Source organism: Salvelinus namaycush, chromosome 2, assembly GCF_016432855.1.
Source record: "Salvelinus namaycush isolate Seneca chromosome 2, SaNama_1.0, whole genome shotgun sequence".
Lineage (NCBI taxonomy): Eukaryota > Metazoa > Chordata > Actinopteri > Salmoniformes > Salmonidae > Salvelinus > Salvelinus namaycush.
This window is the reverse complement of record NC_052308.1, coordinates 60,558,678-60,573,945: the sequence shown is the minus strand read 5'-3', so window position 1 is coordinate 60,573,945 and position 15,268 is coordinate 60,558,678. Positions and strand designations below refer to the sequence as shown.

The window sequence follows — 15,268 nt, the reverse complement described above, 5'->3', positions numbered from 1 at the left end:
AGCTCACTGCCAGCTTGCCGCCTTGTCCTCTTTCACTGGAAGTCTGCAAAGCCGCCCTCCTTTATGCAGTGGGTTAAGGAGGTGATGTCATCTCTGCCTCTGGAGAAGGTTAGGTACACTGTGCATGGGTCCCGACAAAAGTTTGACTTAACCTGGTCCCCATTAATACAATACGTGGAGAGCCTGTCTTTTACTTAGTGTAACTTGCATAGTTTAGTAAGCAGTCTTGTCTGTTCTAGTGGTCACTTGTGCTGATAATAATTTTTATATAACTTTTTTCCCCCATTGGTTTTGTTTCTATTATTGTTTGTTTCAGTTTTTTTCCTATTTAACTTAGTTTTATAGATACCTTGGAGGGTTGGAGGGAGGGGATGGATGGGAGAATGAGGGGTTGGGGTTGTACTGTTTTTGTTTTTAATATCTGAAAATCTGTGAAAAAGTAATGATTTTGCACTTCTGTCCCTTTGTGTAAAAGGTGTTGTTAACAGGAAACTCATCTCGGAGGCAAGGTGTAAGGGAGTATAGGTTCCCCTTCATCGTCCTTGCATGTGCAACAGGTTATTCAACGATTTGGGTTGGCTACCAATCAGGAAGGAGTGTCAATTCAAGGGGGGAGGAAGGTTTGGGGAAGGAAGAGGTGGGGTGGGGGCTAGAGCCCTGCCCTCACCTCACCTCAGACACACCCAGAGGGGGCTGTAAATGCTAAGTGGGATGCTTGGAATAGCCAATCTATGACGTCACCCTATTGAAGTTGAGATTTAAAAGGGTTAAGGTAAGTGTTAGGTTGGGGTTAAGTTTACGGTTAGAGATATGCTCATAGCAAGGATCCCACTTAGCATCTATTCTTTCATTTTCAAAAAGGCTTTTGTGGATTCTTTGTTAAAGGTAACATCTCAGAAAAAACATATAGAACAGTGAATATTGAGACATTTTATTCTTTCATTTTTAAAAAGGCTTTTGTGGATTCTTTTCTTTCTTTAACATCTCAGCAACCTACATGCTTAGAAAAAAGGTGTTATCTAGAACCTAATAGGGTTCTTCGGGTGTCCCCATGGGAGAACCCTTTCAAAAACCCTTTTTGGTTCCAGGTAGAACCCTTTTGGCTGCCATGTAAAACCCTTTCCACAGAGGGTTCTACCTGGAACCAAAAAGGGTTCCGCTATGGGGACAGCCGAAGAACCCTTTTGGAACCTTTTTTTCTAAGAGTGCATGGAACAGTGGATTCTTACAATAACATAGAAGTATACTGTATGTGTCCCACTTTCCACAGAATTAAGCTAATACATTCAATCTACTGACTATTTTATGTTCTTTGGATGTGAATATTGAGTTAAAATAAAAAGGTCCATGATTCTTCCCTTGAAGCCACCTATATCCAGCCAGTCAACCCTTTCTGCCTTTCACAACCTATACTCCAAATTGAAATGGCTAAATAGCCTTGTGTCCACTCAATTTAACAAATCTCAAAAAGCAGTAAAACAGTCATTTTTGTATTTTCTATAAATTTACTGACTACACAATATTAATAAAAGGGAATAAAGCTATTTCTCTGTCTGTGTGCGTATGTTTCCGTGACAACACAACATGAGTGCACACAGCAGCTATATAGTAACTGCACTTGTGATACATTTAGTAATGGGGTCAGCATAATCTGATAAATATGAAATTAATCCATGCCAAACTGGCCAACTAGCAATGTACATATTCCACATGTTTAAATACGTTTAGTCTGTTGCTTCACGTGAGGCTTGAGTTGGATCGCAGGCTTGTAGTTCGACTAGACAACGTGAACCAATAACTGACTACCCGTAGAAATAACCCGCCCACCTTTGGGTCTTGGGTCGGGCTACATGTTTAACACCGCCCAGTTCTGCAGCACCACCTTGTAATGGGGTGATTGGTGGCTAATCGGGTGGCAGCAAGGGGTACATTTTTTTTTAACCTTTGGCCCGAAAGTAGCTGGTGATCCAGCATCCAATAGGAGTCGGGTAACAAGCAGGAGGACCCTAATCGTACAAAGTACAGTGGCTAAATAACGTTAGCACTCAGAAATATACATTTTTCCACGCAGTTGGGGTTTAAACTTCTGCCTTCAAGATGGACGAGGATAGAGGGAAAGCATCAGACCAAATGAAGCTATGGAAAGAGGGCCGAAGCGCTCAGGTTTGTCTATTTCTATGCTTAGTTTGTGTTGTGCAATTCTGTTTAGAAATGGTGAGCGATCATCCAGGGTCGCATTTTTCCTCCTGGACTACTTAACTATAATGCTAACGTTAGATAGCTAGTTAGCTACACATTTACAGAACCATGGTACTGTTCAATTCCACAACCCAAAGAATGCACATTTGTATTTGAATTGTGTCCGTTTTTGATCATGCAGGAATTGTTAGCTGGCTGCTGCCTACAACTAACGTTAGCCTATTACTGTTTATTAGCTAGTTACATTGCACTTGCAGCTGCTCGTTATTAGCTGCTATACCCACAATCAGTCAATAACCCCAGCCCATTTGTACTATTTTTCTTAACTAGTGGAAACCCTTGCAGCTCAGGCTTTCTTGATATTTGTTGAATAGAATTCCAAGTTTAACTAGGGTTTACTCCCATACTCTTGTGACAAATACAAGCATTTCGCTACACTCGTAATAACATCTGCTGAAAATGTGTATGTGACCAATAAAATGTGATTTTAATTTGATGTAATGTATTGAAATAACACAACTGCAGAGTAGCTATTTGTTTTTGATTTAAATGCCAAGAAATTGATTGCTTGTGTGTATTTTGCTGGTTTAACTTGAAAACATTGCAAGTTGAGAATAGAATAATGTGTGATTCTTTGCAATAAATGGAAGATTATGGACCTTGATTTGTTGGGATAGCAAATGTAGCTTGGTCATTGTCTTGCTATAATTTAGCCTGGACTTTAGCCATGTCAACTCGTGGTTATCTAATCATTGGTGCAGGAAGGGTATGCTTAAAGGGTAAACATTAAGCAAGATTGTAAGTAAACAAGGCCAAATGAGAGATGTGAACTGTTTTAAGTGGCTTTTAGACTATTTTGTAATGCACACTTGAATTTGGAGCAATTGCGTAATGCAGCTGATGTTTGATCATTCAAAGTACAAAACACTAGACCTGTATAATGTCAGAATTGCACCTATATCACACATACCTAATGGGACCATTGAGTCTTGCGCCCAGGCTATTAAGTGTCAGGTGCACAAAGTATACCTGTACATTCCTAGTCTTAATGTGTGTGTAGGTATGTCTCCTGAGAGCAAGTAAATGAATAAACTGTAAGTGCAGCTGATGTGGAATCAGGGAAAGGACCTACTCTGTTACCAAAGGAAAAGTGAGAGACTAGGCCTAATGACTGTGTAAATAAAAAATGTGTAGTGCAGTGTCTTATGTATGATGTCTGTCATTTCTTCCCCTTCAGAGGCCAGACAACCTGACCACTGGGGCTGGTCACCCGATAGGGGACAAGTTGAATATAATGACAGCAGGTCCCCGGGGGCCCCTCCTAGTGCAGGACACCCCGTTCATAGACGAGATGGCCCACTTTGACCGCGAGCGCATCCCAGAGAGGGTGGTGCATGCCAAGGGAGGCGGTGGGTGTCCAGCACTACCAATACATTTACTCAAAACTGATGGGCATTTATGCAATATACAGTGAGCTCCAAAAGTATTGCATCCAACAAGTTTGTATAGTCACAAGCTTGATGTAATCATTGTGTGCTAGGAATATGGGACCAAATACTAAACTTTTGACTACTTTAATATACATATAAGTGAATTTGTTCCCTGAAATGGGGGGACCATGTACGCCACTAGATTTGTTCTTAAAAGTGGACCCTCACAAAATAATGGTATAGGGAAAACACTTCACTAGACAGGCCTATCACATTTGAAATAAACATTAGAAAGTGTTGGGCAACTTTTCGGTCTAGACCAAAATACTGTAAACTGCTCTTTAGTCTACTCGGGGCAGAATATTATAGGACCATGCTTGGTCATGTGACGGTCTGTGTTGTTGGCCCACTCTATAGAAGGGTAAAGTGCACCATGTGTATGGCTTTATAAGTAAGTGTTTACTCACTAACCTAACTAGCTAGATTTATACACAGAAACTGACCATGTCCTGCCTCTTCCACCACAGGAGCGTTTGGGTACTTTGAGGTGACACATGACATCTCTCGCTACTGCAAGGCCAAGGTGTTTGAGCATGTGGGCAAGACCACACCTATCGCCATTCGCTTCTCCACCGTGGGTAAGACTAACCTACATTACATTTTTGTCTTTTTTCCCCCCCTGGTATTTACTCAACTTACATGATAAAATAGTATTTTGAGGATGCTCACTCCGGCTTTTTCTATAAAACTAACACATTTACAGTTACTTTTGTTTCCTTAGGGTTTCTTTTTGCATGTCCTTATCAGATTTGCTAGCTACCAATTAGACTACTGTTACTGTATATGGAATGACTAAGCATGCTTGTCTGCAAAAGCAATGTTTGCCGATATCAGAAGAATTCTGGACAGTCAGGTAGCCTAGAGGTTAAGAGCATTGGGCCAATAGCCCAAAGGTTTGCTGGTTCAAATCCCGAGCCGACTAGGTGAAAAAGCTGTCGACATGCCCTTGAGCAAGGTACTTAACCATAATTGCTCCTGTAAGTATAAAATGCAATATATACACTAGATGACTGACAGAGGGATGCTTTCTGAAGCCAACGCGCCTCCATCTTGGTACTAATTGTATTCGTATAAAGTAATAATTTCCCCCAATGTTTAGGAGCATACAATATAGCTCAGTATTTGAATGTATTATGTATACAGTCATTTTCTATTGTCTTTATCAAGGGTATCAATCATTTCAGACCCCACTATACATCATTGAATAAATACCAGAAAATACACGTCTTTTTTTTTATTCTACAAATGTGTGTTTATACTGGTTGTCCATGTGTGAGATTTTTATCAATCTATTTTGTCTCAAACTCATGTAGCTGGGGAATCGGGTTCAGCTGACACAGTGCGAGACCCACGTGGCTTTGCAGTTAAGTTCTACACTGACGAGGGCAACTGGGACCTTACTGGCAACAACACCCCCATCTTCTTTATCAGGGACGCCATGCTGGTGAGTTCAGACACGTGAGTCAAGATTGCGCCTGGGTGTGCCTTGCCAAGATTCAGTCTTTGGCACATGACATGGAGTACAAGGAGTGGAACGTTAGCTAAACAGACTGGCAACCAGGCTAATAGATTAGTTCATCTCCCTTTATAATATTAAATGCCATTACTACTTCTCTCTGATTTTCCCTTTGTTTTGTGCAGTTCCCATCCTTTGTCCACTCTCAGAAGCGCAACCCCCAGACTCACCTGAAGGACCCAGACATGGTGTGGGACTTCTGGAGCCTGCGGCCTGAGTGTATGCATCAGGTACTGTACCTGCTCCTCTCTACCCTCCACCAAACCTTTACACGTGCACGCACAATAGTTAGTTAGAATCCGAAAATTCATTGTAGTTTCAGATTTCACTCCATTAGCAGCTTTAAAGCTATTCCACTATATCTAGAAATGGCGGTTGCTGCATTAGTTTAAATAGTTTAAAATCTGTTTTCTGATCAGATTATTATATCATGCATCTACTTACATATGTTTTTTTAAATGATATGTTATTTACATATCACATTGGCTAAATTGACTGAATATGTGCCTTTGTTCATAATTTTGTCTTAATCTCTGTGAAGGTGTCCTTCCTGTTCAGTGACCGTGGTCTGCCCGACGGCTTCCGCCACATGAATGGCTACGGATCCCACACCTTCAAGCTGGTCAACGCCGAGCGTCAGCCCGTCTACTGCAAGTTCCACTACAAGGTCAGAGCACAACAAAAAATGATGTTGTGAATGGATAGTACAGGACTAGTGAAATGTACTACACTTAAATGGATATAGGAGTCGACAATACTTAATTGACTGAAGGATGCAAGAGCGTAATGGTGGTAAAAGAAGGAAACGTTGTTAGAAAAATTGGTACGGGTCCATAGTAACCCATAGCATCCTTCCTCTGCTCTCCTCTCAGACCAACCAGGGTATCAAGAATTTGAAGCCTGAGGACGCCGAGCGCCTGGCCTCCACCGACCCGGACTACGCCATCCGAGACCTTTACACCTCCATCGCCAACGGGAAATTCCCCTCCTGGTCATTCTACATCCAGGTCATGACCTTTGACCAGGCCGAGAAGTTCCAGTGGAACCCCTTTGACCTGACCAAGGTACCGTAGAGATACAGTTTTAATACTCAATCTTCTATTCAATTATGTGGGTACCCTAACGCTTATAGTAGGTGCATAACTTTTTATCAATACTTTGCATAGTTTTTTTAAAGAATGTGACAGAAATGCCTTAAATGTCTTAGTATTGTACTTTGTTAGCCATTTAAACAAGATGTCCCCAAAAATATTGTCTTAAATGTAAATGTAAATGTAAAATATTGTCAATTTGCAGTACTCTGACTTTTCCACCAGAGGGGGGGACATACTCCACATAACCACTGAAAGATTTGAAAGTGGTCTGAGATCTGCTATGGAGTCGTAGCATTTGTCAAGGGTACAATAATGGGCAACTGACTCAATAGCTGCAGTCAGGATAATTATTACGTGAAAATAGTACAGTATAGGGGTCATGCATGCTTACATTTTCTATTAAAAAAATCTTTGTCCTCCAAGAATGGCTAGAAATCTCTTGCACATCCATGTACCTTGGTTGGCCTGAGAAGTAGCAGCACTTCTCATTTTCCTTAGGTGTGGTCTCACAAGGAGTACCCCCTCATTCCCGTGGGGAGGTTGGTGCTCAACAGAAACCCTGCCAACTACTTTGCTGAGATCGAGCAGCTGGCCTTTGACCCCAGCAATATGCCCCCTGGCATCGAGCCCAGCCCCGACAAGATGCTGCAGGGGCGTCTGTTCTCCTACCCAGACACACACCGACACCGGCTGGGAACCAACTACCTGCAGCTGCCCGTCAACTGCCCCTTCAGGACCCGTGTGTCCAACTACCAGCGAGACGGGCCCATGTGCATGTTCGACAACCAGGCTGGCGCTCCCAACTACTTCCCCAACAGCTTCAGTGCCCCAGAGACCCAACGACAGCATGTGGAAACCAGGTTTAAGGTGTCCCCAGATGTGGGCCGCTACAACAGCGCTGACGATGATAATGTCACACAGGTAATGTATCTATGTAGAGCGCAGTGGGTTAGTTCACTGAGATTTTTTTTTAGATGTGGGTGTGTATATATTTATTTTATTTGCTACTGCTTGACAAAACAAAATCTTGGTCGACCAAACAATCGACTAGTCGACTAATTGGGGTCAGCTCTAGTTACATTAAAGTAAACCACAGTTTTGGAAATACACTGAACAAAATAATAAATGCAACACGTAAAGTGTTGGTCCCATGTTTGATGAGCTGAAATAAAAGATCCCAGAAATGTTCAATTTTCTCAAAAAGCTTTCCTTTCATCCCTGTTAGTGATCATTTCTCATTTGCCATGATAATCCATCCACCTGACAGGTGTGGCATATCAAGAAGCTGATTTAAACAGCGTGATCATTACACAGATGGACCTTGTGCTGGGGACGATAAAAGACCACTCTAAAATGTGCAGTTTTGTCACAACACAATGCCACAGCTGTCTCAAGTCTTGAGTGTGCAATTGGCATGCTGACTGCAGGAATGTCCACCAGAGCTCTTGCCCAAGAATTTAATGTTAATTTATCTACCATAAGCCGCCTCCAACGTCGTTTTTAGATAATTTAGCAGTACGTCCAACAGGCCTCAACTTTTGGCCACGTGTATGGTGTTTTTTTGGCGAGTAGTTTGCTGATGTCAACGTTTTGAACAGAGTCCCCCATGGTGGGGTTATGGTATGGGCAGGCATAAGCTACGGACAACTAACACAATTGCATTTTATTAATGGCAATTTGAATGCACAGAGATACCGTGACGAGATCCTGAGGCCCATTGTCGTGCCATTCATCTGCCGCCTGACCTCATGTTTCAGTATGGTAATGCATCGCTCCATGTCGCAAGGATCTGTACACAATTCCTGGAAGCTGAAAATGTCCCAGTTCTTCCATGGTTTGCATACTAACCAGACATGTCACCTATTGAGCATGGTTTGGGATGCTCTGGATTGACGTGTACGATGGCGTGTTCCAGTTCCCGCCAATATCCAGCAACTTTGCACAGTCATTGAAGAGGAGTGGGACAACATTCCACTGCCTGATTAACTATGCGAAGGAGATATGTCGCGCAGCATGAGGCAAATGGTGGTCACTTTAAAAAAATAAAATAAAAATGTTAATGTATCTGTGACTAACAGATGCATATCTGTATTCCCAGTCATGTGAAATCCATAGATTAGGACCTAATGAATGTATGTCAATTGAATGATTTCTTTATACAGTATGAACTGTAATGATTACATATAATGAAATGCTTATTTATTGATACATGAATAAATCTGTTGGTTTGTGTGTGACCAGTGATCTGACCTTGTGTGCGCGTGTATTGCAGGTGCGTACCTTCTTCACCGAGGTGCTGAATGAGGCGGAGCGCCAGAGGCTCTGTCAGAACATGGCTGGTGCCCTGAAGGGAGCCCAAGTCTTCATCCAGAAACGCTGGGTGAGGTCTCCTCCTCCTCATTTTGATTGTCTAAGTCACCATTTTTCATCATTATCATCATTGTGATCAGCAATCATGTTATTTCTATCTTCATGTTTTTTTTATCAACATCATCATTACTAGTCAAATCAAAATCTCCTCTACCACACTGTCATCAGAGAGTATTCACACCCCTTGACTTTTTCCACATTTTGGTACGAAGTGGGATTAAAATGAATTTAATTGTAACGATCTACACAAAATAGTCTGTGGAAGAAAAGTTCAAATATTTGTAAATGTATATAATATGAAAAATAAACCCTCTGAGTCAATACATGTTAGAATCACCTTTGGCAGTGATTACAGCTGGGAGTCTTTCTGGGTATATCTCTGTAAGAGCTTTCAAGACCTGGATTGTGCAACATTTGCCAATTTTTCTTTTCAAAATTCTTCAAGCTCTGTCAAATCGGTTGTTTGGCATGGCTAGGCAACCATTTTCAGGTCTTGCCATAGATTTTCAAGCAGTTTTAAGTCAAAACTGTGACTCGACCACCCAGGAACATTCACTGTCTTATTGGTACTGTAAACAACTCCAGTGTTGATTTGGCATTGTTTTAGGTTATTATCCTGCTGAAAGGTGAATTAATCTCCCAGTGTCTGGTGGAAAGCAGACTGAACCAGGTTTTCCTCTAGGATTTTTATTCTTCATTGGCTTCTGTTTCACTCTGTCAATAAGATTAGTATTGTGGAGTAACTACAATGTGGTTGATCCATACTCGGTTTTCTGCTATCACAGCCATTAAACTCTGTAACTGTTTTAAAGTCACCATTGGCCTCATGGTGAAATCCGGGAGCGGTTTCCTTCCTCTCCGTCAACTGAGTTAGGAAGGATGCCTGTATCTTTGTAATAACTGGGTGTATTCACCAGCCAAGTGTAATTAATGACTTTACCATGCTCAAAGGGATATTCAATGTCATTTTTTTTATTTTATCTCCCAATAGGTACCTTTCTTTGCCAGGCATTGAACAACCTCCCTGGTTTTTGTGGTTGAATCTGTGTTTGAAATTCACTGCTCGACTGAGGGATCGTACAGATAGTTTTATGTGTATTGTACAGAGATGAGGTAGTCATTAAACTCATCTTAAACAATATTATTGCACAGTGAGTCCTTGCAACTTATTATGTGACTTGTTAAACACATTTTTACTCCTGAGCTTATTTAGGCTGGTCATAAAACAGGTTGAATACTTTGTTGACTCAAAACATTTCATCTTTTCGTTTTGAATTGATTTATAAATATTTAGGAAAACGTTATTAAATGTTGACATTATGGGGTATTGTGTGTAGGCCAGAAGAAAATAAATAAATCTCTATTTAAATTCAGGCTGTATAACACAACAAGATGTGGAAAAAGTCAAGTGGTGTGAATACTTTCTGAAGGCACTGAATTTTTTCAAGGCGTCATCTGCCTCACTACCATGAAGGTCATCTTTGCAATGCAATGTTGTATAATGCATCTATTTTTACTGCCATCGCTATCAACACTTCTGACCGTCTCTCCCTGCTCTTGCGCCCTGTTTTTCCAGGTTCAGAATCTGATGACTGTGCATGCAGACTATGGGAACGGGGTTCAGACCCTACTCAACAACACTGAGCCCACGAAGGTAAGTCCATTCATTCTTGTCAACGGACACTAAAGCTTATGTCAATTAAAAGGGTATTTGCCTATTTCATTCAAAGTATAGTTTAAATGGGAAAAGCACTTGCATATCTGAGACGGCTCGTTGCAGATGCTTGGGAATAATTGGATGGAAATATTTTTTTGGGGGGGGGAAAGAGCTCCAAGTATAGTCAAATCATTTACATGAGCAGTTTTAGGTATATTGCAGATCCTTCATGAAAATCAAAAGTTTCACACATGAACTACCTAAAGTGTTTTATTTTTTTTAACATGTAAAAGTTTTTGTTTTTGTACTTGTTATTCCTTTACATTTAGTATGTATTTGTGTTGTAACTGTTTCTCTCAGGACGCCACGTAAACAAGATTGTGTTTTACTTGTTTATATCCACAAATCTATTCTGAAATGAATAAAACTTTAGCATTGAGCTCTAACTTCTTTTTCTCTTTCTCTCCCTTTGTCTCCTTCCCTCCTCCTCTCTCCCAGGACACTGTGAGAGTGTACACCCGTGGAGGTGCCTCTACCATCGCTGCCTCCTCCAAGATGTGATGCCTTAACTTCCACCTGGGGGCAGTTCCACCTGTTGCACTTACCATCCGCTATAGAATATCTTACTATCGACCCTCCGTAAATGCTATAGCTAATTAAATTGCAAGCTATCATGATTGTTTTTGTAATTCCTCAGGCTACTTACTGCACAGATGACTCAAGAGACAGCATTGCTGTCAGTTCTAACATGTAGTTTCTTGTCCATTTTGCCTAAGTTCACACAGAAATGAATATAGTCAGACTGCAGCCCTATGGGAGAAGATCTGTCCCCACAGTCAAATACACAGACGCAATCTGAAAAGCTGTGCAGTTATTCAGTTGTTTTATAGTATAATTTTCATTCCATTGTCAGTATAGTGATATCTCTTTCCCAATTACTTATTGTTTGTGTATCCATGCCTCATGTATGCCCTGATAGTTAGCTTAATAAACAGGTATGCGTTAGCTAGCCTATATGCAAAATATGACATTTATTCTAGTTAGACAAACCACCAATGTTTTCAAATAAGGTTCATAATTATTGCTTAGGCCATCACCATATTTCTTGGTTATATTAGAAATGGTTTCAAGCCAACGATCGGTGTGATTCAGTCATGAAGTCGTCCTCGCAGCCAAAACTACAAAGCAGTGCCTTTTTGTGTTAGACACAAATACCTAACACCATGGCAGGATCAGGGCTTTGCCTAGACTTTTAATCACTATATAAAAATGAAAAAATGGTCATGTAGTAAATGTTTTCTGTATATTAGTGTTGATTTGTGTAGATACTCTGTACCCAAATTAATCACTGAAGAGTTGTGGTTTGGTTGAGTTAGGGCTGGGGAATTAAGAGGCACCACTGTTTCCTGTAAATGAAACTTAGTCCTTATCTCTTCTCACAATCATCCAGACTCGATTGCTATGTTGCATCCTCATCACTGTTAGTGTTTCTGTGTAAGGTAGCATTCCCGCTCATATCGCCCGTGAAGTGATTTGTTATATTAACAAGAAATTGTGAACATCTTTGAACCACAAAATGAGATGCTAATAAATCAAAAGGTAATGCTATATGTGTGGTTGGTGTGTCAGGTCCTCTTTACACCAATCTTACCTCCAGGGTATGCCGGCTGTTGTTATAGCCCAGGACTAACCCTGATTCTACATATCATGCCCTTGATTAGTTGACAGAGTGTTACTGGGCTGGAATAAAAGCCATGTCACCCTGTTGGTCTCCAGGATCAGTTGTGAAGAACAGGCAGAGCGTACTTTAAGCGTTCCTAACTGTAGCGATCCTGTGTTCAAACACAATATCAACCATTCCACTTCAGCATGCTTTTGTGGCACAGTCGATGCCACGAAGGGCTACGGGCCGATGTTGAGAGTTCGCCATCCATTACGGGCAAAACTTGTGAGTCCTTGCTTTTCTTATTAATTGGCTGCAGACAATGATCAGCTAAGGGGGAATACGATTTTTAACATTTTATGCTAAATTTTTAATTGTATAAAATATATGCAATGAATTTACCACCAACAGGTTTCTGTGCCAATGAACCACACCACAAATAAGCAAAGCATAACGACATACTGATGCGGCAGGTAGCGTTGGGCCAGTAATCGAAAGGTTGCTGGATTGAATCCCTAAACTGACAAAGTTAACATCTGTCATTCTGCCCCTGAAAAAAGCATTTTTTTCTTGGTAGGCTGTCATGGTAAATAAGAATTTGCTCTTAACTGACCTGCCTAGTTAGTTAAAAACATTATTTATTTTGTTATCAAATAGAGTATGTAAATCTCGACAAACAGGAAATGCATCACTCCCTACCCAGTTTCAAAGGCTTGTCTTGACAATCTCTGAATGTCATTCAACGTTTTGGTGTTTTGTAACAGATGTCCCTTTCCATTCATCAAATGGCCAGTGCACAGTGTGGATGCTGAAATTATATTCGAGCGGGGTGGACAAACGTGTGTGCTGGTAGCATACAGGAGACTTTTGAAGTAGCCTAATCAGATGAAAACATTGTGACTAATTGTGTTTGACACACAAATGTTTCCCAAATATTTATGCTATATTGAAACGTTATGTTTCTATGTGCAGAAAGAATAGCCGCTCGGATCGGAGACGAGGCAGCGCGTGCTTTAAGCTTTCATGAATGACTGGGCCTGCTGGGAGCATAGGCCTATGTTGCAACGTTATTATAAAACGATTTGGGAGAATGATGATCCGCAACAGACAGCGCATCTCAGTATCAGAACTAAAAGAAATACAGCCAGACTGACCTGATACGGTGCCTTTTTAGACCTTATAAACTCTCGAGTACCAAAAACGGATCAAAATGGAATGAAACATCAAAAAAAGATATATAAAAACTATTCATTGCATGGTGGTGTTGTAGGCTAGTCTAGGTAGGACCATGTTATTGTCCCTAGACAAGTTCAATAGGGGAGCTTGTTGAGCTAGATGTCTCATGTCTTCATTGTTCTTTCATGCGCAATGACGCGCGTGGCTTCTCCGCTGCCTACCAGATATTCACCTGTTCTAGCGGATTTATATATAAAATTGGTTCAGCTTTGAATAATTTTTTTGTGTGGGAGCAAGAAAACACGGGAAGACTGCACGCTGCTTTAATGTTGTGACGCTGACCATGGTAATCCTCGGGCTGCTCTTCCTCTTCATCACCTATGGTTTCTTTATCAACCAAATCTCACACTTGTAGTGTAGTTCCAGTCTTTACTTTTGTAAAAAAAAAAGTGTCTTTCCAAATGTTACACACCTCTCTAGGATTGTGTCCTGATGCATTTCTCTTACACACACACCTCTCTAGACACACACACACACACACACACGCCACAGAAGTTCCTTCAGCACTATGTAACAGATGTTATTCGCACTTCTTTCATTTTGTGTTTTAGAGATGCAAGGTGATTCTTTTGAAGTTACATTCAAATGTTATTTTCATCAATAAATATATATTTTTCTAAATGCATTCCATTTGAGTTTTTATAGCTATTGATGGTTGTTAACGTTTCTGTTTCACTCATCCCATAGTCACTCACTTAATGTAATGGGGTGAGTGACTGGTTGCCGGGAAGTCAGGCGCAGGAGAGCAGAGATGGGTGATAAACAGGATAACTTTAATATGCACCCTGGCCCAAAGGCACAGATGAGGCAGCACAAAGCACAACCACAGTAACATGAACCGGATTAAACAAAACAAACAAACCTAGGTTTGAAATAAACCTAGTGCAAGCCAGCCAGCAGCGTAACTCCCTACACAAAGAACAATTCCACACACAGACATGGGGGAAACAGAGGGTAATATACGCTGCTCAAAAAAATAAAGGGAACACTAAAATAACACATCCTAGATCTGAATGAATGAACTATTCTTATTAAATACTTTTTTCTTTACATAGTTGAATGTGCTGACAACAAAATCACACAAAAATTATCAATGGAAATCAAATTTATCAACCCATGGAGGTCTGGATTTGGAGTCACACTCAAAATTAAAGTGGAAAACCACACTACAGGCTGATCCAACTTTGATGTAATGTCCTTAAAACAAGTCAAAATGAGGCTCAGTAGTGTGTGTGGCCTCCACGTGCCTGTATGACCTCCCTACAACGCCTGGGCATGCTCCTGATGAGGTGGCGGATGGTCTCCTGAGGGATCTCCTCCCAGACCTGGACTAAAGCATCCGCCAACTCCTGGACAGTCTGTGGTGCAACGTGGCGTTGGTGGATGGAGCGAGACATGATGTCCCAGATGTGCTCAATTGGATTCAGGTCTGGGGAACGGGCGGGCCAGTCCATAGCATCAATGCCTTCCTCTTGCAGGAACTGCTGACACACTCCAGCCACATGAGGTCTAGCATTGTCTTGCATTAGGAGGAACCCAGGGCCAACCGCACCAGCATATGGTCTCACAAGGGGTCTGAGGATCTCATCTCGGTACCTAATGGCAGTCAGGCTACCTCTGGCGAGCCCATGGAGGGCTGTGCGGACCCACAAAGAAATGCCACTCCACACCATGACTGACCCACCGCCAAACCGGTCATGCTGGAGGATGTTGCAGGCAGCAGAACGTTCTCCACGGCGTCTCCAGACTGTCACGTCTGTCACATGTGCTCAGTGTGAACCTGCTTTCATCTGTGAAGAGCACAGGGCGCCAGTGGCGAATTTGCCACCTGTGGACGTCGGGCCCTCATACCACCCTCATGGAGTCTGTTTCTGACCGTTTGAGCAGACACATGCACATTTGTGGCCTGCTGGAGGTCATTTTGCAGGGCTCTGGCAGTGCTCCTCCTTGCACAAAGGCGGAGGTAGCGGTCCTACTGCTGGGTTGTTGCCTTCCTACGGCCTCCTCCACGTCTCCTGATGTACTGGCCTGTCTCCTGGTAGC

At 41.7% G+C, this 15,268-nt stretch overlaps 1 protein-coding gene across 1 annotated transcript; it reads left to right on the top strand.

The window, feature by feature from the left end:
- Positions 1–1,962: 1,962 nt before the first annotated feature.
- On the top strand, positions 1,963–11,934 carry LOC120065276 (catalase-like). Its single transcript, XM_039016144.1, has 11 exons — positions 1,963–2,163; positions 3,437–3,608; positions 4,157–4,267; positions 5,003–5,133; positions 5,331–5,435; positions 5,747–5,872; positions 6,078–6,269; positions 6,798–7,220; positions 8,572–8,679; positions 10,246–10,323; positions 10,825–11,934. Exons 1-11 carry the CDS (start codon positions 2,098–2,100, stop codon positions 10,885–10,887), a joined length of 1,575 nt encoding a protein of 524 aa, XP_038872072.1. The 5' UTR covers positions 1,963–2,097; the 3' UTR covers positions 10,888–11,934.
- Positions 11,935–15,268: the final 3,334 nt, after the last annotated feature.

Coding starts and splice junctions, on each gene's coding strand:
- LOC120065276 (XM_039016144.1), top strand. CDS start 2,098: ATGGACGAGGATAGAGGGAAAGCATCAGACCAAATGAAGCTATGGAAA. Junction 5,134..5,330: donor TTATCAGGGACGCCATGCTG/GTGAGTTCAGAC, acceptor TGTTTTGTGCAG/TTCCCATCCTTTGTCCACTC. Junction 10,324..10,824: donor ACAACACTGAGCCCACGAAG/GTAAGTCCATTC, acceptor CCTCTCTCCCAG/GACACTGTGAGAGTGTACAC.